General features: G+C 42.5%; 1 protein-coding gene across 1 annotated transcript in view; it reads right to left on the reverse strand.

Annotated features, from left to right (window-relative positions):
- Positions 1-3839: 3839 nt before the first annotated feature.
- The window catches only part of ppil2 (peptidylprolyl isomerase (cyclophilin)-like 2), a 406540-nt gene continuing 387513 nt past the window's right edge, over positions 3840-22866 (reverse strand). Inside the window, exons 17-20 of the mRNA XM_078553895.1 lie at positions 17810-17882; positions 14011-14073; positions 6601-6743; positions 3840-4345 (exon numbers count right to left, since the gene is read on the reverse strand). Coding sequence (XP_078410021.1) covers positions 4249-4345; positions 6601-6743; positions 14011-14073; positions 17810-17882 — 376 coding nt within the window. The 3' untranslated portion in view covers positions 3840-4248. The remainder of the gene's footprint in view (positions 4346-6600; positions 6744-14010; positions 14074-17809; positions 17883-22866) is intronic.

The following is a 22866-nucleotide window of genomic DNA, read 5'->3' on the forward strand; positions in this document are numbered from 1 at the left end:
GTTCCTCCAGTTTGCGTTGAGCTTCATTGGAACAATGCAGCAAGCCAAGGACGGACATGTGGGCATGAGAGCAGGGTGGAGTGTTGAAATGGCAAGCGACAGGGAGGTCTGGGTAATGCTTGAAATATTTTCAAGATACCTTATCTTTAAGCAAGCCCTAAGACCGGACCAACATCTAATGTAGTCAACTGTGCATTATCAGCCTGTCCATCAGGAATGTTGTATTAATTTTACAGTGTATTTTTCCCCCTTCCAGGCTCAAGTGAAGAGTTGAGTAACAGAAGTAAGTCATGGTTAGAGCCAGTTGCAGGTATAGCCCCATACCCAGCACTAAAGAACTCAACACCTTCAGGGTACAGGCTACAGGTAAGGTAATCTTTACCTACACTGCACAGGAACCTGATACCTAGTTCTGGAACAGCTTTTACTCTCAACATGCAGAATCCAGACACAATTAAGGTGTTAGCCGCAGGTACAGTAACAGAGCAAAGTGTGTAATGGATACATGCTGTGTTTGTACTGAGTTTACCTCTGTGTACTCAAAACAGAGCTACAATGTGCTGCAGACACAACTGCTGATAAAAATTTGAAACTGCTTTGCCAGCCTTGTCATTGTCCACCATTGAGAAAGGCTGCTAATGTCATCAATCTCTGGTGTCAATATTTTTAGAATTGGATCCCAGCTCTCCCACCAGTAGTGCCAGACTGGCAGTGTTTCTCCTGTACACAAGTGAAGCCCTCAAACCCCTTCCAGCCAACTTCTGTCATGTGGTTTAGGTTACTTCCCTTCTACCAATTACAATTCCCTGTCAGTGTGGCCAAATTGTTCCAGGATTACAAGGCAGCACTGCTCAGCCCAATGAGCCTACATTCCTTCCTGTGATAGGGTAAAAGTGAAGTATCACAAAAGTGACATCAGAAACTAGACTGAACATCAAAAGGCTAAGCTTGGAACCAAACAACTTGCCAAGCAACCTTCCAAACCACGACCTCTACCACAAATGGACAAGGGTAGCAAACGCATGGAAACAACCATCACCTTGCAAGTTCCACTCCAAACCATATACCATCCTGACTTGGAACTATATTGCAGTTCCTTCACTATTGTTGTGTCTAAAACCTGGAACTTCCTTCTAACAGCACTCTAGGTGTATCCATACCACATGGACTGCAGCTGTTTTAGGAGGTGGCTCACTAACACCTTCTCAAGGGCAACTAGGGATGGGCAACAAATTCTGGCCCTATCAGCAATGCTCACATCCCAAGCATGATTTAAAAAACCTTTCTCCCTCTTGTGTACATCCTGAATTAACGGTCTTTATAATGTGGAAAATGTCCGGGAGAAAGCTCAGAAATTGAAATTCTGTTCCATAAATGACTACTTCGACAATTTACATACAACAAAATTACGATCAGTCTTATAAATAGATTATGATTCACATTTTACAACTTGTGTGACTATTATAACATTACATTTATTCATGTAACTTTTAAATTTAGTTTTTAAAAAATGAATTTTTGTCTTCATTAAATTGACAAGAATGCAATTTTGGGGTACCACCTCCATCTTGTGATCCCAGGTCGGGTATAGTTAGTGAATAATCAATCTAGTCCAAATTTTGTAGTTTTGTGACATGGAGTGTTGTTCATTACATATCAGATTCAGGATGTTCCAAACTGATTTCTTTGAGTTATTATTAGTATTATTAACAAGGAGAAAACGTATATATATAAATATCCTTGCACATGAGCTTGACAGTCACTTTAAGTGTTGGTTACTGCTAGCTGCTTCTTCACACTGTAGGGAATCCATATAATAGTATGGTGGGCAAAGGCCCATTTTAGTCTAAGAAGCAGTTCCTGACCACCTGCTTAGGGTTCATTCTATTTAATTTGGTTGGCTTGTCAGGTGGAAATATGTCTTTGAATCCTACTGTAAATAGCGGCTGTATTTGTGTGAATTCTCAGAATAGCTGTCTCCCTAATGTAGCTATCAAAGGTTTGACTTACTGTGCGCATATGTGCATTGAGTAAAGGTTCAAAATCCAGTCCATTTCTGAGTTTGTATTGCATTATAGCATGAATATATTTGGCGAATATAAATAATTAACTCGCTGAATTAAATGAATTAACCTCTGCGTTAATAATCCAGTGTGATAAACCATGAGCATTTGCAATCATTTGCAGCCCAGCACGTGAACGAATATAGAAGGGTAAGGTGCCTGTGAGTGGACAATACTGCTCAGCCTCCTCCGGAAACTCCCACCATCATAAATGCCAATGCTCAACTAATTTGGCACACCCCTCATGATATTAAGAAGTGGCCGAGTGCATTGGACACAGCCAAGACTGTGGACCTTGACAACATTCTGTAGTGTTGAATACCTATTCACCATTCAAGCTACTTCGGTGCTATGACATTGCCATCTATGTGACAATGTGCAAGATTGTCCAGGCACAATCCTGTCCAGAAAAAGCAGGGCAAAGTCTACACAGCTAACTGTTGGCCTATTAGCTGCCACCAAACAGTGATGGAAGTAGTTCTCAAGAGCACCATTAAGTGACACCAATAACCTGTTAACTGAAATCCAAGCGTCACATGGATCCAGACATGAAAGCAAATGTTGTTTGGTAGAGGAGAGATAAGAGTAGTTGTTCTCAGCATCAAGGTAGAATTCGACTGGGTGTGGCACCAAGGAGCCCTAACCAAGCCGATGTCAATGGGAGTCAGAGGGAAAATATCTACTTTCTCCATTAATGGTAACACTATGGCTGTATTATAAATGATCTACAGAATTCACAGTAACTCACCAAGGTTTATTTGACAGCAGCTCTCTCCTCTGCGACCTCAACAGCTAAAGAGCAGCAACGTTGATGAAACTACACCGCTGCTAATTTATACCCTCAAGACACAGCATTCTGACTTCGACAAATACCATAATCTCTTTACTATCACTGGTTTAATGTCCTGGAATGACCTACCTAACAGCATTGTGGGAGCACCATCACCTTGAGGGATGCAATGGTTCATGAAACAGTCCCGCCACCATTTCTAGGTGACTAGGCCTAGACAATAAATGTGGCATTTAAAAAAAATTAAAAAGCTTATCCTCAGTTTTTAAACCAGGCCAAAGGGTTTATTGTTCTGAAGAAATTGAATGCTGCAGCAACAATCAGACAAGGTGCATCAATGAAAATGTGCATACCAGTCATCATACCACATATTGAAAATATGAGGGTGATTCAGGATTTGCGTCCTTCCCCAAGTAATCTAGTAGGGGTTCCATAGAGCCTGAGGTTTCTTGAGGAAAATAAACCTTCTGACTGGTGGTTAAGCATACAATGTTATCTGTGTCCCAGTAGGAGGTGAGGGGAAAAGAAATATTAGTTCTTAAATTTCTGTCCCCCTCAAACGTATATGCAACCCTGCACCACTGTGTATTTCTGGCTGAAATTCGGCATTGGGGTGGTGAAGCAGAAGAGCAGAGTGTAGATTCAAATTAATGCAAGTGGGCAACTTTCTGTCTCAACACATTGTGAATCTGAACCATTTTGATGTGTTATGCATATGAAGACTTATTATTGTAGCCACAATACTCACTTTGAGATCTGCAATGTTTTCAGCAAAGTGGCTGAAGTCACTGGAACAGGAAGAGCTCTCTGTAATTTTTCAACAATTTAATAAAAGCAAAGAAAGCTGCTTCTGAGATGTGTGGCCTGAGCCAATGCCATAGTTACTCACTTTAGTGGAACAAACCCACGAGCAATGTTCTTTTACACCTGCTAGGTTTCCTTATGAGGAAGTCTGAACTCTATGGAATTGCACACCAAACAGCAGGATGAATCATCTCAGCTAGGAATCCAACTGAGTTTAATTAAAGCAGCACAGGGAAAATTTATATTTTTTAAAAAAGACAAATGATAGCTGATATCATCATCTGCAGCCAAGGCTTCAAAAAAGCCCAGAATCTGGTCCGTCATCAAGGAAACAAAACGCAACAATTACATTCTCATGTGCACTAGAAATAGAAACTTAGACATAACAAAGATACTCAAGGATATGCTTCCCCATCACTACTTTTAGTTATAAGAGAAAGAGTACTTTTCATAGAAATTCAGTCACTTATTTGACAACCTCTGGATCTTTTAGATCATTTGAATACAAATGAGATCTTGTGGGGCTGGGGAGACAACATTACTGCTTGCTGCTGGTCTTTTCACTTGCTCATTCGCTGCTTGGTGTCAGTTCTACCACGAGCTGAAGTTGCCAAAGCCGGTGATTCCTTTGATTTTTTTGCTGTTGCTGGTGGAGGGGCTACTGTCCTGATCCTCTGCCACTCGTTTTCTGACACAGAAAAGAGAAAAGATGTGAAAATAGAGGGGGTTGTGGGGTGGTAGTGGTGGGGGGGTTGGTTGGCAAGCAAAAAAGATCATCAAAATATAAACTGGACAGCTACAACAGAACCTCCGGGCCTCAATTTTAAAATTCTCACCCTTATTTTAAAATTAATCCCCTTTTTTCAAATATTTATTTTTAAAATTTTTATATATATATTTTTCCCACCTATTTCTATTATTATTTTTAAAATTTATTTCCAGTCATTGTTTTATCCCCACCTTTTAGCCTATTTCAATCTTTTCTCCCACACCGTCCCCTCCCCCCACCCCACCCCCACTAGGGCCATCTGTCATTTGCTCCTCCTGTTTTCTACTCTTAATGTCACCATTTAGCCAGTATCACCACTATCAACACCCCTTTAACTTTTTTTTATGACATCATTCGCAATCTCTCCTTTGCCTCCACCCATTGCTGGCCTTCTATCCAGCTTCACCTGTCCCACCCCCTTTAAACAGTATATATTTCACCACATTTTTACTTCTCTTTAGTTCTGAAGAAGAGTCATACGGACTCAAAATGTTAACTCTGTCTTTCTCTCCACAGATGCTGTCAGACCTGCTGAGTTTTTCCAGCAACTTTTGTTTTTGTTTCAGATTTCCAGCATCCGCGATATTTTGCTTTAAAAATTAATTCATGGCCTTAATCCTCCCTATCTCTTTAACCTCCTTCAGCCAGACAAGCCTCATAAATCTTCACTTCTCCAATTCTGGCTTTATGTGGCACCCCAATTTTCATTGTTCCCCTATTGGTGGCTGTGCCTTCAGCTGCCTGGGCCCTAAGCTCTAGAATCACTGCCCTAAACCACGCTGGCTTCTCTACACCTGTAAAATGCTCCTTAAAACCTAACTTCTTGACCGAGCTTTTGATCATCTTTCCTTGTATCTCGCTTAAGTGGCTTGCAATGATCCCTCAATGTTTTCTTTGTTGTGTGTTGCCCATTTATTGCACTGCGTGGTATATTCAAGATTGTCGTACACCATGTGGCCATGCGCATGAGCTTCTTAGAGCAAACACTGGTTGCACACAGCCTATTTATTATACTGTGGCTGTGCATCTGTGTAGTTTAGAGGGAACATTGGAGGCTCGGTGCCAAATTTTGATTGATTCACCCATGAAATGCCTTGGGATATTTTACTCCGTTAAAAATGCTAGATAAATAGCACTTGTTATCGTTGTTGATCAGGGCATATTATTATCAGGAGTCTGTGGATATAATATGTCATGAATAGTGTTTCTGGGACTTTTTTTTTTATGCAAAAAGTACTGTATCTAAGGAGACTGAGGCTCCAACTCAAGTGGAAGGGTTGTGTTTTGCAACTTGGGCAGTGTATGGTGATGGGAATGCCATGAAAACACTTCCCAGTGGCCTGTCAAAGTAACAAAACGAGTAGGTATTAGCACACTAAGCCCGTGCTTCTGGCTGAAGGAGGGAGAAGTATGTAGAATCTAGTGGTGGGCAAACTGGCACAACAAAGTTGTGAAACTAAAATGAAATAAAAGTGTTTGCAGTATCAAGAAAAAATGTGCCAACATAGAGTCCTTAACAGCAAAGATGAAAGAGCTCTTGCTGTGCAATTCTGAGGCGACATATGTGGTCTCAGAGCTACAGATACTCAAATCTGGGAGAGTCTACCTGAAAGGTTGCATATTATCTTAGGTCATCCCATCTCTTATCCTATCATAAAATGATGGAAACACACGCAGTCAGTCAACATCATGTCATAGCTTTTTGGTTTGCACTTTTCATCATTACCATTTTAACGATGGATACACACCCAGGATGTCATAACTTGTCTTTTCTTTTTATTGATATTGACAGACCTGCTGTCTATTTCTGGCATTTACAAATTTCTAACATATGCAGTTTTTCTTTATATTTGCATCTCTCATAATTTATTGTGGAGGAACATTAGAGGCTATGGAGTAGAAGGCATCCAAAATCGCTCTCCTTGTCCCGTCTCATGTTGACAAAATCTCCACTGAAGAGCAGGAAAAAAAATCTATTGAGAAGACAGGTGCACAAAAACACCCGCAGAAATGGCAAAGCAAAGTAGCTGGAAGAATCTTAAACTGCTAGGTGACCTCGATGACACTTGCTTGCCCTGTTGCTAAAATGATTGCTTTGTTTCCCTGAACCCTGTACATTTGATGTGAAGGTTTTAGAGTTTTTAAGTGTTTTGAGAATGGAAAACTTCACTTACCTAGCTCCCATGTTGATGTATTTTCCAACACCTTGTCGGTAGGTTTTTGGGGCATCGTTTGAACTGCTTTTAGGCACAATTGGCTTTGCTTTGGCTTTTTCCTCTTCTTCCTGGTTCCGAGCTCTCTCCCTTTCTTTTGCAATCTGATGACAAAGAAACAACTGTAATGTAACTTCCACACTTTGCATAACGCTTTCACCCTGCATACATCCAACTTCACAGGCTGATACTTTCACCCTGTAATATCCAACTCCACAGGACAATACTTTCGCCCTGTAATTTCCAACTGTTCAGAGTGATAAATATATCCTGAAGTCACAATAGTTACACCGGTTAATGCCCTCAACCTGCAAACCCTGACAACAACCCAGACTAATACACTGGACTCTCGGTATTCTGTTCTGGAATCAATGGAAATTCATTGGGCTAGTTCTGGTTGCCAATTTGGATTCATCTGGATTCACTACACTGATTTAGCTAGAAAGTGAGATGGACCTTTTGTGTGTCTTCTATGCCAGTAGTTGGTCACTTCTGACCAAACCAGTTCCAGGGTAGAAAAGCCTTATAGGATTGTGATCAATCAATTGTGATTGATTGCGATTAATCCTTCTGATTGATGTATTTTGAAAAGGGTAGTCCTCATTATAAAATATTTGGCAAACCATTTTTCTGTGGTTTATAAACATACAATGAAACAACCTGAATTTCATTGGAATACATCACTGAATCACAGCTGTGTGATGCACTGATGAGGAAAAATAACAATAGAGATAAAAACAAAAAACTGCGGATGCTGGAGAAGAACAAAGTTGACGTTTTGAATCCTCATGACCCTTCAAAATATAAGCTGGTTTAAGGTGGGGGGGAGGTGGGGTTGTAGGGACAAGCAAGCAGTGATAGGAGCAGATAATCAAAAGATGTCACAGACAAAAGAACAAAGCGGTGTTGAAGGTGGTGATATTATCTAAAAGAATGTGCTAATTAAGAATGGATGGCAGGACAGGCAAGGTACAGATAGCTCTAGTGGGGGTGGGGTGAAATAAGACTAAAAGGGCATAAAAGGTATAGATTTAAAAATAATGGAAATAGGTGGGAAAAGAAAAATCTATATAAATTATTGGAAAAAACAAAAGGGAGGGGGAAGAAACAGAAAGGGGGTGGGAAGTTCCTCCAGTTTGCGTTGAGCTTCACTGGAAGTATGCAGCAGGCCAAGGATGGACATGTGGGCATGAGAGCAGGGTGGAGTGTTGAAATGGCAAGCGACAGGGAGGTCTGGGTCATTCTTGCGGACAGACCGAAGGTGTTCTGCAAAGTGGTCGCCCAGTCTGCGTTTGGTCTCTCTAATGTAGAGGAGACCGCATTGGGAGCAACGAATGCAGTAGACTAAGTTGGGGCAAATGCAAGTGAAATGCTGCTTCACTTGAAAGGAGTGTTTGGGCCCTTGGACGGTGAGGAGAGAGGAAGTGAAGGGGCAGGTGTTGCATATTTTGCGTATGCATGGGGAGGTGCCGTAGGTGGGGGTTGAGGAGTAGGGGGTGATGGAGGAGTGGTCCAGGGTGTCACGGAGGGAATGATCCCTACGAAATGCCGCCGGGGGGGGGTGAAGGGAAGATGTGTTTGGTGGTGGCATCATGCTGGAGTTGGCAGAAATGGCGGAGGATGATCCTTTGAATGCGGAGGCTGGTAGGGTGATAAGTGAGGACAAGGGGGACCCTATCATGATTCTGGGAGGGAGGAGAAAGCATGAGGGCAGATGCGCGGGAGATGGGCCGGACACTGTTGAGGGCCCTGTCAACGACCGTGGGTGGAAAACCTCGGTTAAGGAAGAAGGAAGACATGTCAGAGGAACTGTTTTTGAAGGTAGCATCATCAGAACAGATGCGACGGAGGCGAAGGAACTGAGAGAATGGGATGGAGTCCTTACAGGAAGCGGGGTGTGAGGAGCTGTAGTCGAGGTAGCTGTGGGAGTCGGTAGGCTTGTAATGGATATTGGTGGACAGTCTATCACCAGAAATTGAGACAGAGAGGTCAAGGAAGGGAAGGGAAGTGTCAGAGATGGACCATGTGAAAATGATGGAGGGGTGGAGATTGGAAGCAAAATTAATAAATTTTTCCAGGTCCCGACGAGAACATGAAGCAGCACCGAAGTAATCATCGACGTACCGGAGAAAGAGTTGTGGGAGGGGGCCGGAGTAGGACTGGAACAAGGAATGTTCCACATACCCCATAAAGAGACAGGCATAGCTGGGGACCATGCGGGTACCCATAGCCACACCTTTTATTTGGAGGAAGTGAGAGGAGTTAAAGGAGAAATTGTTCAGTGTGAGAACAAGTTCAGCCAGACGGAGGAGAGTAGTAGTGGATGGGGATTGTTCAGGCCTCTGTTCGAGGAAGAAGCTGAGAGCCCTCAGACCATCCTGGTGGGGGATGGAGGTGTAGAGGGATTGGACGTCCATGGTGAAGAGGAGGCGGCTGGGGCCAGGGAACTGGAAATTGTTGATGTGATGTAAGGTGTCAGAGGAATCACGGATGTAGGTGGGAAGGGACTGGACAAGGGGAGAGAGAAGGGAGTCAAGATAACGAGAAATGAGTTCCGTGGGGCAGGAACAGGCTGACATGATCGGTCTGCCGGGACAGTCCTGTTTGTGGATTTTGGGTAGGAGGTAGAAGCGGGCCATCCGAGGTTGGGTGACTATCAGGTTGGAAGCTGTGGGAGGATGATCTCCAGAGGAGATGAGGTCAGTGATAGTACTGGAAACAATGGCTTGATGTTCAGTGGTGGGGTCATGGTCCAGGGAGAGGTAGGAGGAAGTGTCTGTGAGTTGACGCTCAGCCTCCGTGAAGTAGAGGTCAGTGCGCCAGACAACAACAGCACCACCCTTGTCAGCGGGTTTGATGACAATGTTAGGGTTGGACCTGAGAGAACGGAGTGCAGTAAGTTCAGAGAGAGACAGGTTAGAATGGGTGAGAGGAGCAGAGAAATTGAGAAGACTAATGTCACGCCAACAGTTCTCAATGAAAAGATCAAGAGAAGGTAAGAATTTAGAGGGAGGGGTCCAGGTGGAGGTAGAATATTGGAGGTGGGTAAAAGGAACCGTTGAATGGGGAGAGGACTCCTGCCCAAAGAAGTGAGCACGGAGACGAAGGCGGCGGAAGAAGAGTTCAGCATCGTACCAAGCCCGAAATTCATTGAGATGAGGGCATAAGGGTATGAAACTAAGTCCTTTGCTGAGCACTGAACGTTCAGCGTCGGAAAGGGGAAGGTCAGGGGGTGTAGTGAATACACGGCCGGGGCTGGGATTGGAAGATGGGGTGGGGACGGAGGGACAGGCAGGGGTGGAGGGTCCTAGATTGGTGTTGGTGTCGATGAGTTGTTGGAGACCTCATCTTCCGACTAGGCACTTTACAGCCTTCCGGACTGAATATTGAGTTCAACAACTATAGATCTTGAACTCCCTCCTCCATCCCCACCCCCTTTCCGGTTCTTCCCCCTCCCTTTTGTTTTTTCCAATAATTTATATAGATTTTTCTGTTCCCACCTATTTCCATTATTTTTAAATCTATATCTTTTATGCCCTTTTAGTCTTATTTCACCCCATCCCCACTAGAGCTATCTGTACCTTGCCTGTCCTGCCATCCATTCTTAATTAGCACATTCTTTTAGATAATATCACCACCTTCAACACCTCTTTGTTCTTTTGTCTGTGACATCTTTTGATTATCTGCTCCTATCACTGCTTGCTTGTCCCTACAACCACCACCCCCCCACCTCCCCCCCGACTCCCCCACCTTAAACCAGCTTATATTTCACCCCTCTCCTATTTTTACTTAGTTCTGTTGAAGGGTCATGAGGACTCGAAACGTCAACTTTGTTCTTCTCCGCCGATGCTACCAGACCTGCTGAGTTTTTCCAGGTATTTCTGTTTTTGTTTAGGAAAAATAACAATGCTTTTCTCCTTCTTGGTAGGAAAAGGTCTGCTAAACTCTTCTATAATACCACGCTCATCATGTAGTAGGTGCTGATGACACCACTGGCGCTAAATGTCCATTACCAGTTACCAAGTCCGACAATGAAAAGGAACTAAAGTGCAGGTATTGCCATTAACTCAGGATGCTTCAACTGTGCAGGCCAATTTGACTCTCTACACTTTCAGCCTCAGAAACACTTGGGCAACTCTCCCAATAAGCTCACTAGCATACTGTTTAGTTGGAAGCACAATTAAAATCCAAATATGTTCAACTATATCATAATTCTTATAAACATCTGATTTTGAAGATGAGGTCTCATGGGATGCCTCTTTAAAACAATTTTTAGTACACAACAAAAATCCAGCTAGTTACTCAGAAGGAAGAAGGGAATGGGATTTAACTATGCTGAGTTCACAACAGATTTGAACGGATACGGTGGACAACTAGTTTAAACATTCACAACCAGATCTGGCTGGCCGACATACAGCATTATTGGGTCCTGCTCTCATCTGCCAAAACTGCTAATTAGTCCAGGATTATCCTGAAATGCAAAGATAACCCCCGGCTTCTTATCTATACTGCAAACATTATTAAACTCCTCTCTTCCATCCCCCCACCCTGACCTCCATAATGTCACTAAGATTGAGACCATCCTATCAGCTATTACTATTCTTCCCCTCTGAGATTCTACCTCTCCAACTCTAGCCCTAAACATGCCCTCTCCAAGCTCATCTTGTCCATGAGACCTACCTCCTTTTCCCCTGACTCTACTAAATTGTTGACCATCCAACTTCCCTTTGACTCCCATGTTAGCTGATCATTCTCTCTCCTCATCTACTATTCTCCTTTCCTTCAAAGTTATCACACCTCCGCTCAAAAAAGATTTACTCTTGACCCCTCAGTCCTAGCAAACTATTGCCCCATCCCCAATTTTCTTTTCCTCGCCAAAGTCCTTAAATATGCTGTCGCCTCCCAAAATCCATGCCTGTCTATTCTAGAACTCCTTGTTTGAATCCCAGCATTTAGGTTCTCCCTCTGCCACAGTACTGAGACTATCAGAGTCATAAACAACATTCTTTGTGATTGTGACAAAGGTCCTTCCTTATTCTTCTCGTCTGCTGTCTTTGTCATGGTTAACCTCTCCATCCTCCTCCAAAGCCTCTCCACTATTGTCTAGCTGGGTGGGGCTGCACTCACCTGGTTCCATTCTTTTTTATCCAGCTACAGACAGATGCAAAGGCTTCTCTACCCATGCCTACACCGTTACCTCTGGTGTCCCCCAAGGATCTATCCTTGGCTCCCTCCTTTTCCTTTTCTACGTTCCACCTCTCAGTAACATCATTTGAGAACTCAGTGTCAGTTTCCACATGCGCACGACAACACCCAGCTCTACCTCACAATCACCTCTCTCAACCCCTCCACTGTCTCTAAATTGTCACACACTGCTTGTCTGATGGATGAACAGAAATTTCCTCCAGCTAAATATTGGCAAGATTGTCTTTGGAGCCCACGATAAACTCTGTTCCCTAACCAATGACTCCATCCTTCTCCCTGGCAATTGTCTGAGCCTGAATCAGATATAATTGACTCTGAATGAGCTTAGACACATTTCTGTATCATTAAAACTGCCTACTTTTACCTTCATGTTTGCTGCTGAAAGCTTCATTCATGCCTTTGTTGTCTCTAGTCCAACCCACTCCTGGCTGCCCTGCTACATCCTATCCTCCATAAATAGTCATCCAAAGCTCTATGCCTGCATCTTGTACCAAGTTCCATTCACTTATCACCCCTGCATTGTTTCCATTTAAGCAACACCGATTTTAAAATGCTCATCCTTATTTTCAAATTCCACCATGGCCTTGCCTGTTCCTATGTCTGTAATCTCCTCCAGCCCTACAACCCTTTGGCATATATATGTTCCTCCAATTCTGGCCTTAAGTGTTCAAATTTGAATTACTTCACCCTTGGCAGCTGTACCTTTGGCTGGCAAGGCATAAGGTCTGGAATTTTCTCTCTAAAATCTTCATTTCTCATTCTTCCTTTAAGATGGACATCTTTGACTATGCTTTTGATCACTTGCCTTAATATCTCATGTGGTTCAGTACCAAATTTTGTTTGATAACACTCGCGTGCAGCACCTTGGGATGTGTTACCATGTTAAAGGTACTATATAAATTTAAGTTGAGTTGATGTAAACTGATTGAGGGCATTCAATAAAGTCACATGTCCTGCCAATGAAACGTTTCACCTGGACATCATTTAGGTTCCAGCACACAATGCCTTCTAGATATGTGTAGGGATCCGAAACATCCACTAAGCGTACTTATAATTTGTTAAGGGAATCAGCTATAATGGGTGGAGGAAGAGGTGGGAAGCTCTTTGATGCCACATGTTGTCCCCTTTTCATCCCTGCCATCTAAACCATTCTTCTTATTAGTTGCAATTTATGGTACTCCAAAACAGTGCTGTGTTTGACTCCACAACAGTGACTATACTTGAAAAATATCCACTCATATATCAGTTGCTTTGGGATGTCCTGAGGATGTGATAGGGTGTTGAAAGTATAATTAGAGGTCCTTTCTTTACTGTATCATGGCCTCAACAATGCTGACATTTCAGATCATCCTGAGGTGCGATCAGCTGTATCCTGCTGTGGGCTCAGTCAGTGCCACCACTGATACAGCAGGATTAGAAATTATCAGTCTTTTCCTCACCCAGTTCTACTGTGCAAAAGTAAAAGAGGAACTTCAAATGTTTGCTCTGCTACATCTCTACTGATGCATTAAGGAATACAAAGCTCAATCCAGAGAAATAAAAACAGAAAGACTTGCTTTTACTGTATATAGGCCCTTTCATAACCTCAGGACACCCCAAAGTGTTTACAGCCAATGAAGCATTTTTGGAGTAGAGGCACTATTGTAATCTAGAAATGCGGTAGTCAATTTGCACACAGTAATATTGATTGAAGGATAAATATTGGCCAGGATACCAGGGATGACTCTCCTACACTTCTTCAGAACACTTTTATGTTCACCAGAGAACACAGATAGGCCCTTGGTTTGATGTCTCAACGGCCCTCTGACAGGGCAGAACTGCACTGGAGTGTCAGCCAAGATTTTTGAGATCAAATCTCTGAAGTGGGACTTGAATCTGTAATCTCTGATTCTGAGACAAGAGTGCTATCAACTGAGCCACGACTGACATTCCCTAGACTAACTGATTAAAGGAGGTGTTTCCATTACAATATAAGCTTTATGGACAGAGATCAATGTTCCATTAAAGGCAGGCAACTCTCATGGGGTTCAATGTCCTATTACTCATACAGGTTTAAATAATGTGCTTGTTCTACTTGATTTACCACTGTTAGGAGTGAGCTGTGGCAGGGTTAAAGCAGAAGATGTCCGTGTCTGAGCTTGTGATTATCTCTTTCTATGAACTTACCAAAACATCTGCTTCTTCAAAAGGATCCACAAACACTACTGTCCTCTCAATTTTGATCTCTTCCTGTGGGCAGAGAGAGAAAACAAGTTCAGCTGTTGCCAATATGGACGTTAAATGAACTATGTTGTAGTTTGACACACACAGCCTCTGGGAATTAGCAGACGTATAAAGAGGCACGTATGCAGCCATGAAACTCCTGACCCAAATTCTCAGCAGCCCATGAATTCAACGAGTATTAAAGCATGGTGTACAAAAGCAGTTGATAATATATTTAAATTATATCTATTTATAGTTACGTATCAGAATTAAAAATTCAATCTCTACTTCTTTCACCAATGAATAATGTCATATTTGGAGCTGAGATATCCTGAGTGAATTTAATATTGGATCAATGCTTAGGACGTTTTGTAGAAGATAGCTGGGCCTTTTTGGGAAAAGCATGAGATGGTTTAGAATGGAAGTGCTGACATGTCTGCTGTATTTATTATACGTGTATTTTTAAAAATTAATAATGGAAGTTTATTTTTCAGTGCTGTTGATCATTTGAGTGTTAAGTATAATGATGCATAAGGAGAACTACACTGCACAAGTTTTCTTTCATTTTATGAACTGACAGGAATCCTAACAGTTATCCTATGTTAACCCAACTCCTTAAGGATTCAGCTACTCACAATAGGTATGGGTGACCATCACACTTCCAAACATCTGCGACACACGAGACTGTTGACAGGAAATATCACAAAATCCATGTGCAATAAAACGAGATCATAATACTCTTGCTGACAAATAATTCAGGCTAGATATACAGGGTTCAAGCCTCCCATTAAGGTGAGTTGCACCCAAGTAGCTCAATGCAATAACACAGGGGTGAGCTGCATTCACAAAGACTTAGTGCTTAAATGTGTTTTCATAAATATGTTGTGCTGCAGTCTGCAATTCTTAGAAATGAATTCTGATGGACTTAGAGCTCCAGATATATGACTTTTGTTTCCGATAATATATATGTGAAATGCCTTGGAGCATTTTCTGACGTGAAAGAAACTACAAAATAAGCTCATGGGATGGAGGTAACATATTGGCATGGAGAGAAGGTTGGCTGGCTAACAGGAAGCAGAGAGTAGGCATAAATTAGTCTTTTTCAGGTTGGCAAGATGTAACGAGTGGTGTGCCACAGGGATCAGTGCTGGGACCTCATATGTTTACAATTTATATAAATGACTTGGATGAAGGGATGGATGGGATGGTTGCCAAATTTGCTGATGACACAAAGATAGGTAGGAAAGTAAGTTGTGAAGAGGACATAAAGAGGCCACAAAAAGATATAGATAGGTTAAGTGAGTGGGCAAAGATCTGGCAAATGGAGTACAATGTGGGAAAATGTGAAATTGTCCCATTTTGGCAGGAAGAATAAAAGAGAGGCACATTATCTAAATGGTGAGATATTGCAAAGCTCTGAGATGCAGAGGGATTTGGGTGCCTTAGTGTATGAATCGCAAAAGGCTAGTATGCAGGTACAGCAAGTAATTAGGAAAGCAAATAGAATGTTATCATTTATTGTGAGGGAAAACTGAATACAAAGATAGGGAGGTTGTGCATCAATTATACAGAGCACCAGTGAGGCCACATCTGGAGTACTGTGTACAGTACTGGTCACCTCATTTAAGGAAGGATGCATGTGCGTTGGAAGCAGTTCAGAGAAAGTTTACCAGACTAATACCTGAAATAGGAGGGTTGTCTTATGAGTAAAGGTTGGACAGGCTGGGTTTGTATCCACTGGGGTTTAGAAGAGTAAGAGGCGACTTGATTCAAACATATAAGATCCTGAGGGGACTGACAGGGTCGATGTGGAGAGGATGTTTCCTCTTATAGGAAAATCTAGAACTAGGGGTCACTGTTTAAAAATAAGGGGTCGCCCATTTAAAACAGAAATTAGGTGAAACTTTTTCTCTGAGGGTCATGAGTCTTTGGAACTCTCTTTCTGAAAAGGCAGGGGAAGCAGAGACTTTGAATGTTTTTGAGGCAGAGGTGGACAGATTCTTGGTAAGCAAGGGGGTGATAGGTTATCAGGGGTAAGCGGGAAGCAGATTTGAGGTTACTACCAGACCAGCCATGATCTTATTAAATGGTGGAGCAGGGTCAAGGGGGCCAAATGGCCTACTCCTGCTTCTTGTTCATAAAAATGCAAATTGTTGCTGATGTTGGCTTCTAAAAGGTGCTTCTAATCAGGTCACAATCAGACCTTCAATTTCAGAAAGGAAAGAAAAAAATAAAAGTTACCAAGCCCCCATACAGTCAAAATAGGTGAGAGGATTAACCAGGAGGGTGAAGGGACAGGAGACAATTACATCTGTGGACGCATTAACCATGGATGAGGTTATCTTTTTACACGATGGCATTGGCAGAGCAGTGCTGCATGATACAGGAAATAGAAGGGTGAATAATTATAAAAAAAGTTGGTATTATAGTAGCTTGGAAGGAAATTCCAGACACAGCTACATCAATTGAAATATTGTAGTTCAATCTTTGGCTGTTCATTATAATGTGATAGAAAAGGTAAAAACAGAAATATGGGCCTGGATTTTTCCCCTTGGAGATGGGAAACAGGAGTTGGGTCTGTTTTTGTGTCAGAAACCTGCAACTGACTGAGTTTGGGATTTTCCTGGGGCTGAGCCTTTAATTGGTATAGAAGTGGGTTTCCTGCCATATTAAAGCTGTGGAGACAGGAATGGAAGTGCATTACAGATGCCCAAGGCAGCCATCACTGAGGTTACTGGTTATTCTGAGAGAGTTTGAGCCAAAGCCTACTACAGCACCACAGAAAAGCAAAGTCTCACAGGGGAGGCCTGGCATTCATGAGGGAGAGTAGCAAGGTCCTCTTCCTGGAGGGTGATAGAAGGCGGCCACCTTGTCATGCAGTAGGGGCACCCGTGTGCAGCATCATCGCCCTCTGCCTCTAATTCCTCCTCCTCTCTCCCCTCCTGTGATGAGTTGTGCCCTTTCAGGGATCACCATTCTTCAAGATCCAAGGGCCAAGTTATGGAGATCGTGACAATCATCACAACAACCAAGACCAATTCATGGCATCACCTGACTGGTCTAAGTACTGGAGCCAGTGACCTAAGCCTGCGATACCCCATCAATTATGAATCTGGTGTGTTGTCCAGCATTGTTAACGAGAGCATCTGTCACCTTGGCACTGTACCAGTGTGCAAGATGCTGCAGAGGTATGCTACTGTCAAGGGTACAGATGTCTGTGACCATTTGCCTAGAGAATCACAGTCTCCTTTACCACTGGTTCTCAGTCACCTAGGGGTCTCTGTGCCTCTGCCCATAGATCATGTGCTCCTTGTTCCTCTCCTTAGGCCTCCTGATGGCTGGTGCTTTGTACTTCTTGTGCAGGCTACTGCTCCTCATCTCCAATGGCCTTGATGTCTGAAGGTGCAGCACCAATTTTCATTTGCAGCCTTCATGCTCAGATGGAGTCCAAACAGCCGTGCCCATTGCTCTGATGCCCAAATGATGCCAGGAGGCTGAAGATTACCTGAGCTGGCAAGGTTCTTAATCTGACTCTCCCCCTGACTTGTAATGGGCTTCTGTAACTTTAAACTTTGAAAAGCATTCTCACTTACCTTTTTAAACTCTTCCCACCTCCATAACTTGCCCTTGGGAAGACTGGGGAGAGCAGAAATGGAGGTGGGATTTCTGGCCGTGCGAGGTCACGGCCACTTCTTTTTTTACCTGCCTGCCTCTGTTCCAGCCTGGGAAAATCTGTGCTGTGCTGTTTTTAGAATAGGTTTACCTTTGGCATGTCAGTCTTCACATCACTCTCTACATTCTCCATGGCCGTCAAGGTCTCAAAACCACCAACCACCCTGAAATTCAAACACAAGAAAATTAACACCAATTGTCCTGAATTTGGTGCACACACAGTTGACATGTACTTGGGGAAAAACAAAGCTGCAAGAAAATATAACAGGCACCAGATATTCAGGTAAATATGGTTACACATGAAGACTTTTCACTTCTGCTTTCTTATTCTGTGAGCATCAATCTGCAAGCTGACATCAACCTAAAACTCTGATAATTTAATGAACCTCCAGTTCTGGCTAGCAGTATGATTGGGTCCTCGAACAGTACTTCATCCATGAAGCTTACAGCACCTCATAATCATTAGACTGCGTAAGAAGCTATCAATGCCACTAGATCATGAGTCAGAACCATCCTGTCACAGGAATTCAATGTATTCAAATTCTGAACAGGAGTAATACAGGAGTGATCACTGGGACTGTGCAATTTCCTGAGAGGATGTTACCCAGTCTGCCTTCCTTCATCATCTCACTGCTGGATGATACTAGATTCTGTGAATTACTGTGTTTGCTGTTGGTGAGAGCCAACCTGTTGAGAATTTAATCTGCTTCATACGCAAAAAAACTCAGAGGTTTTGATGCTCTTTGATGCGTTTTGCAGACAGTCTCATCAGGGATCAACTACAATTTTGTACATTTACATTATTTCTTAAAATATAAACTTGGTTCAAGTGTGGATTTTGTTGTGATGTCCCTCTGATCAGAAACTCAATTGGACCAGCCACAAAAATGCTGTGGCTACCAAAACAGGTCAGAGACAAGTGGCTCACCTCTTGACGCTTCACCACCTACAAGGCACAAGTCAGAAGTATAATGGAATACTCTCCACTTGCCTGGATGGCTCCATCTGCAACCATGTAAGAAGCTCAACACCACTCAGGGGATGGCAGTCCACTAGAACGACACACCATCCAAAACCTTCCAACATCCAATTACTTCATCACCACCATTGGCGTCACCATGACTGCAGTATCTACTATTTACATGATGCACTGCAGCAATTCGCGAAGGCTTCTTTGAAAGCTCCCCTCAAACCCCTAATCAGTCCAAAGGCAGCAGGCACTGTAAATTCCAAATTCTCCTTTCAAGTCACACACCAGGCTGTTAGATTTGTATCTTGTCCCCTCATGGACATTGAATTAACATCCTGGAACTCCCTTTATAACAGCACTGTGGAGGCACCTTCATCATGTTGTGATGAAAGTATAATAATTTTCCTAATATTTTTCTGGTTTATTGTGAAGTAAGTTTAAGGGGGTAAGTATAGGTGGTTCTGTCTGTTTGATTTAATTATGTTTGGAGTCAAATAGACTGTAAGCTTGAAATCATGGTAAATGGGATTAGGTAGGTAGGTCAGGTGTTTCTCACGTGTCGGTGCAGACTCGATGGGCCAAAGAGCCTCTTCTGCACTGTGAGATTCTGTGATCATCAAAAGAAGCTAGGTGTAGAAATGTGCTTGAAATGCTAATGAGTAAACATGGATGCTGGCTTAGCATGTAAGGTGTGAAGGGAATTTGCATTTTAGGTAAATGAAGGGATTGTTTGGATTTCAAAGGGATCTTAGTCTGGTTACAAGTAGCGAGATAAGCAAAGCTAAGGAGTATGTTTATTTTTCTCCAAAGGTTACTGACAATATTGGCAACATGAAAGTTTTTATATTATGAGGAAGATACAGTTTCAAAGATATATGGAGCAATAGAATTTACATGTTGGAGAGAGAGAGAGAAACATATATAAAGGAGAATGAAAGGTCATGTGAGGAGAAGGCCATGTAAGATGTAACAGGAAGGTGTTAAACAGACTTCAAAAAGCCTCCAGCCATTTGTGCATAAGTCTGCTATGTAAAGCAACTGAAGTTGGAGATTTGGAATTCCACTGTCAAGTGGGTACTGTGTTAACTTGCTGTGTTAAATCTCAAATCTATTTTGAACTGTTGCCTTAAAGGGGGTGTGTAACTGGGAGTAGGGTCAATTAGGAATTTTAGGATTTGTTATAGTAGTAAGTAATTGAAGTCTTATGCATATGCTTGAAATCTTAGTGGACTCATTACTTCCGAATTCGGTGCACACACCTCATAATAAATACAAATTGCAAAATTGTTGTGATAGCACGATTAAGTTTCCCTTGTAGATTTGGTCCGCCCGGCACATATCATATGCCACGTCATAACAATGTGGATTACAGAGGTGCACTGTCACCTTCTCGGGACAATTAGAGGTGGGCAATAAATACCAGTGCTGATGGTGATGCTCATATCCTGAGAATAAAAAAAACTATTCGTTTCCTTTATGTTTCAACTGACCCAACCACCACGGCTCAATTAGGCAGTTTCATAATAAGTAGTAGCACTTTCATAATTTTAAAAAATGTATTCACATTAAGGAAAGATAACCTCTAGTATATAGTAATATCATTTTGACATTGATATCAACTCAAGGTATCTTTTTAATGCCCAGTTATGTTTTTCCATAAGGCTTAAAGATTACTTATGTAGAGAAACAGTTGACATACTTTGAAAGATGCGTGACATGAATTAAAGATGAAGGTCAAAAATAAATAAAAGATGTAACATCTGTTGAGACTGTGCTAACCATTTTTCTGCAGACACTAAATCTTATCCTCAGCACTGACAATGCTGTTTCTCCTGATGGTGAAGGGCCTGACCACACAAATCTGTAGATGCACAATTAAAGCTAGATTGCGGATCTTTGAGGAGTAAATTCTTTGATTGGTATGCTAATATTTGGCTCTCCCTTCATCACAATTCATTCAAGGGGAGGCGATGGCGTAGTGGTATTGTCACTGGACTAGTAATCCAGGAACCCGGGTTCAATTCCTGCCACGGTAGGTCAATAAAAAATCTGGAATTAAAAGTCTAATGATGACCATGAAACTATTGTCGATTGTTGTAAAAACCCATCTGGTTCACTAATGCCCCTTTAGGGAAAGAAATCTGCTGTCCTTACCTGGTCTGACCTACATGTGACTCCAGACCCACAGCTCTTAAATGATCTCTGAACAAGGTCAAATTGGGATGGGAAATTATGCCCACAACCAATGAATGAAAAAAAAAGATTACCAACTGTGTGTGAGACACTCTGCAGGTAACGGCCTGGCTTTCATCAGTTTCAATGACCCAATGAGTTGAACACTGTGGTTGTAATAGTACCTGGCTGTTCTCTGTCAGTCTTTCACACTGTACTGGCGTAGTTGTCATATGCACCCTTCCCCAAACTCATTCAACCTATGCTCCTTCCTCAAAAAAACTACATTTCTTTGAACATTATTTGAAACTCATCACCCTGTCTAGTTCTCTTTCTGGTGGCTTCCTTCAGTGTCATTGACTCTTCCATAGGAAAACTAGGTAAATGGGACACAACATAGATGTCACTATGTACCTCAACAACTCATTTAACAGTGATAATGGCCTGCATTTTGTCACAGGAATAAAGTTGAGGCCATCAGCATTCACCATTATTGAGTAAATTGGACAGCAGCTTCCAGCATTTGCGCACACGCAGGTAAATGTGTAAAATCAGGAAATTGCTGTATTGACCCTCTAGTTACCACTAAACATACCAGAAAAGGTTTGGCTTATCCTACTGTAAATGAGCTTTTAATGGCATAATTACTGCCAACCAACCTCTCCGGCACAGAAATTTACTTTTATAAGTGGGGAGTGTCACATCTTCAGATCTTAATTATGGTTGGAGATCTTTTAAAAAAAACTTTTTTTGTCTTTTTTATCTCTCTCAATCTCATCTTTGTTTCCCTTTCTTTATTTTGCTTTCTTTATATGATTTTATACCAAATAAACGAGTCTAACTTAAATTTAGACATTGAATAAGGCTAAGGGGCTTAGGCTCAGTAAGATTAGAGAGTTAAATGAGTGGCTCAAAGATTGACATGGGAGAAATGGGTTTTGATTCATGGGGCACTGGCATTAGTACTGGAGAAATTGGAGGCTGTACTATTAGGATGGTCTTCACCTAAGCCATGTTCTCAGATCAGATCAGTGTTCCTGCAAGTCGTATAATGAAGGCGGTAGACAGGGCTTTAAACTAAATATTGGGGGTGACGGATCAAGTGAGGGAAGATGTGATACATTAAAGAGAGAGGACAAGGCAAAAGAGCAAGGTAGCAATAAGGGAATTGATAATCTGAGTGTGGCAGGAAGGGACAGAGTGCACAAACTTAAGGGTGCGCAAGCAGATAAGACTAGAGATTTCAAAAGTAATAAAGAGAGAGAATTAAAAGAATACTATCTGAATGCACAGAGCACTTATTGCCCATCCCCGATTGCCCTTGAGAAGGTGGTGCTGAGCTGCCTTCTTCAACCGCTGCCGTCCCTGTGGTGTAGGTACACCCATACTGCCATTAAGGAGGGAGTTCCAGGATTTTGACCCAGCGACAGTGAAGGAACGGTGATATATTTCCAAGCCAGGATGGTGAGTGGCTTGGAGGGGAACTTCCAGATGGTGGTGTTCCCATGTATCTTCTGCTCTTGTCCTTCTAGATGGCAGTGGCCATGAGTTTGGAAGATGCTGTCTAAGGAGCGTTAGTGTGTTTCTGCAATGCATCTTGTAGATGGTGCATACTGTTGCCACTGTGCTTCGGTGGTGGAGGGAGTGAATGTTTGTGGATGGGGTGTCAATCAAGCGGGCTGCTTTGTCCTGGATGGTGTGAAACTTCTTGAGTGTTGTTGGAGCTGTACACACCCAGGCAAGGGGAGGGTATTCCATTACACTCCTGACTTGTACCTTGTAGATTGTGGACAGGCTTTGGGGAGTCAGGAGGTGACTTACTCGCCACAGGATTCCTAGCTTCTGACCTGCTCTTGTAGCCACAGTATTTATATGGCTAGTCCAGTTCAGTTTCTGGTCAATGGTAACCCCCAAGATGTTGGTAGTGGGGGATTCAGCAATGGTAATGCCATTGAATATCAAGGGGTGATGGTTAGATTCTCTCCTGTTGGAGATGGTCATTGCCT

Source organism: Cetorhinus maximus, chromosome 12 (genome assembly GCF_964194155.1).
Source record: "Cetorhinus maximus chromosome 12, sCetMax3.hap1.1, whole genome shotgun sequence".
Classification (NCBI taxonomy): domain Eukaryota; kingdom Metazoa; phylum Chordata; class Chondrichthyes; order Lamniformes; family Cetorhinidae; genus Cetorhinus; species Cetorhinus maximus.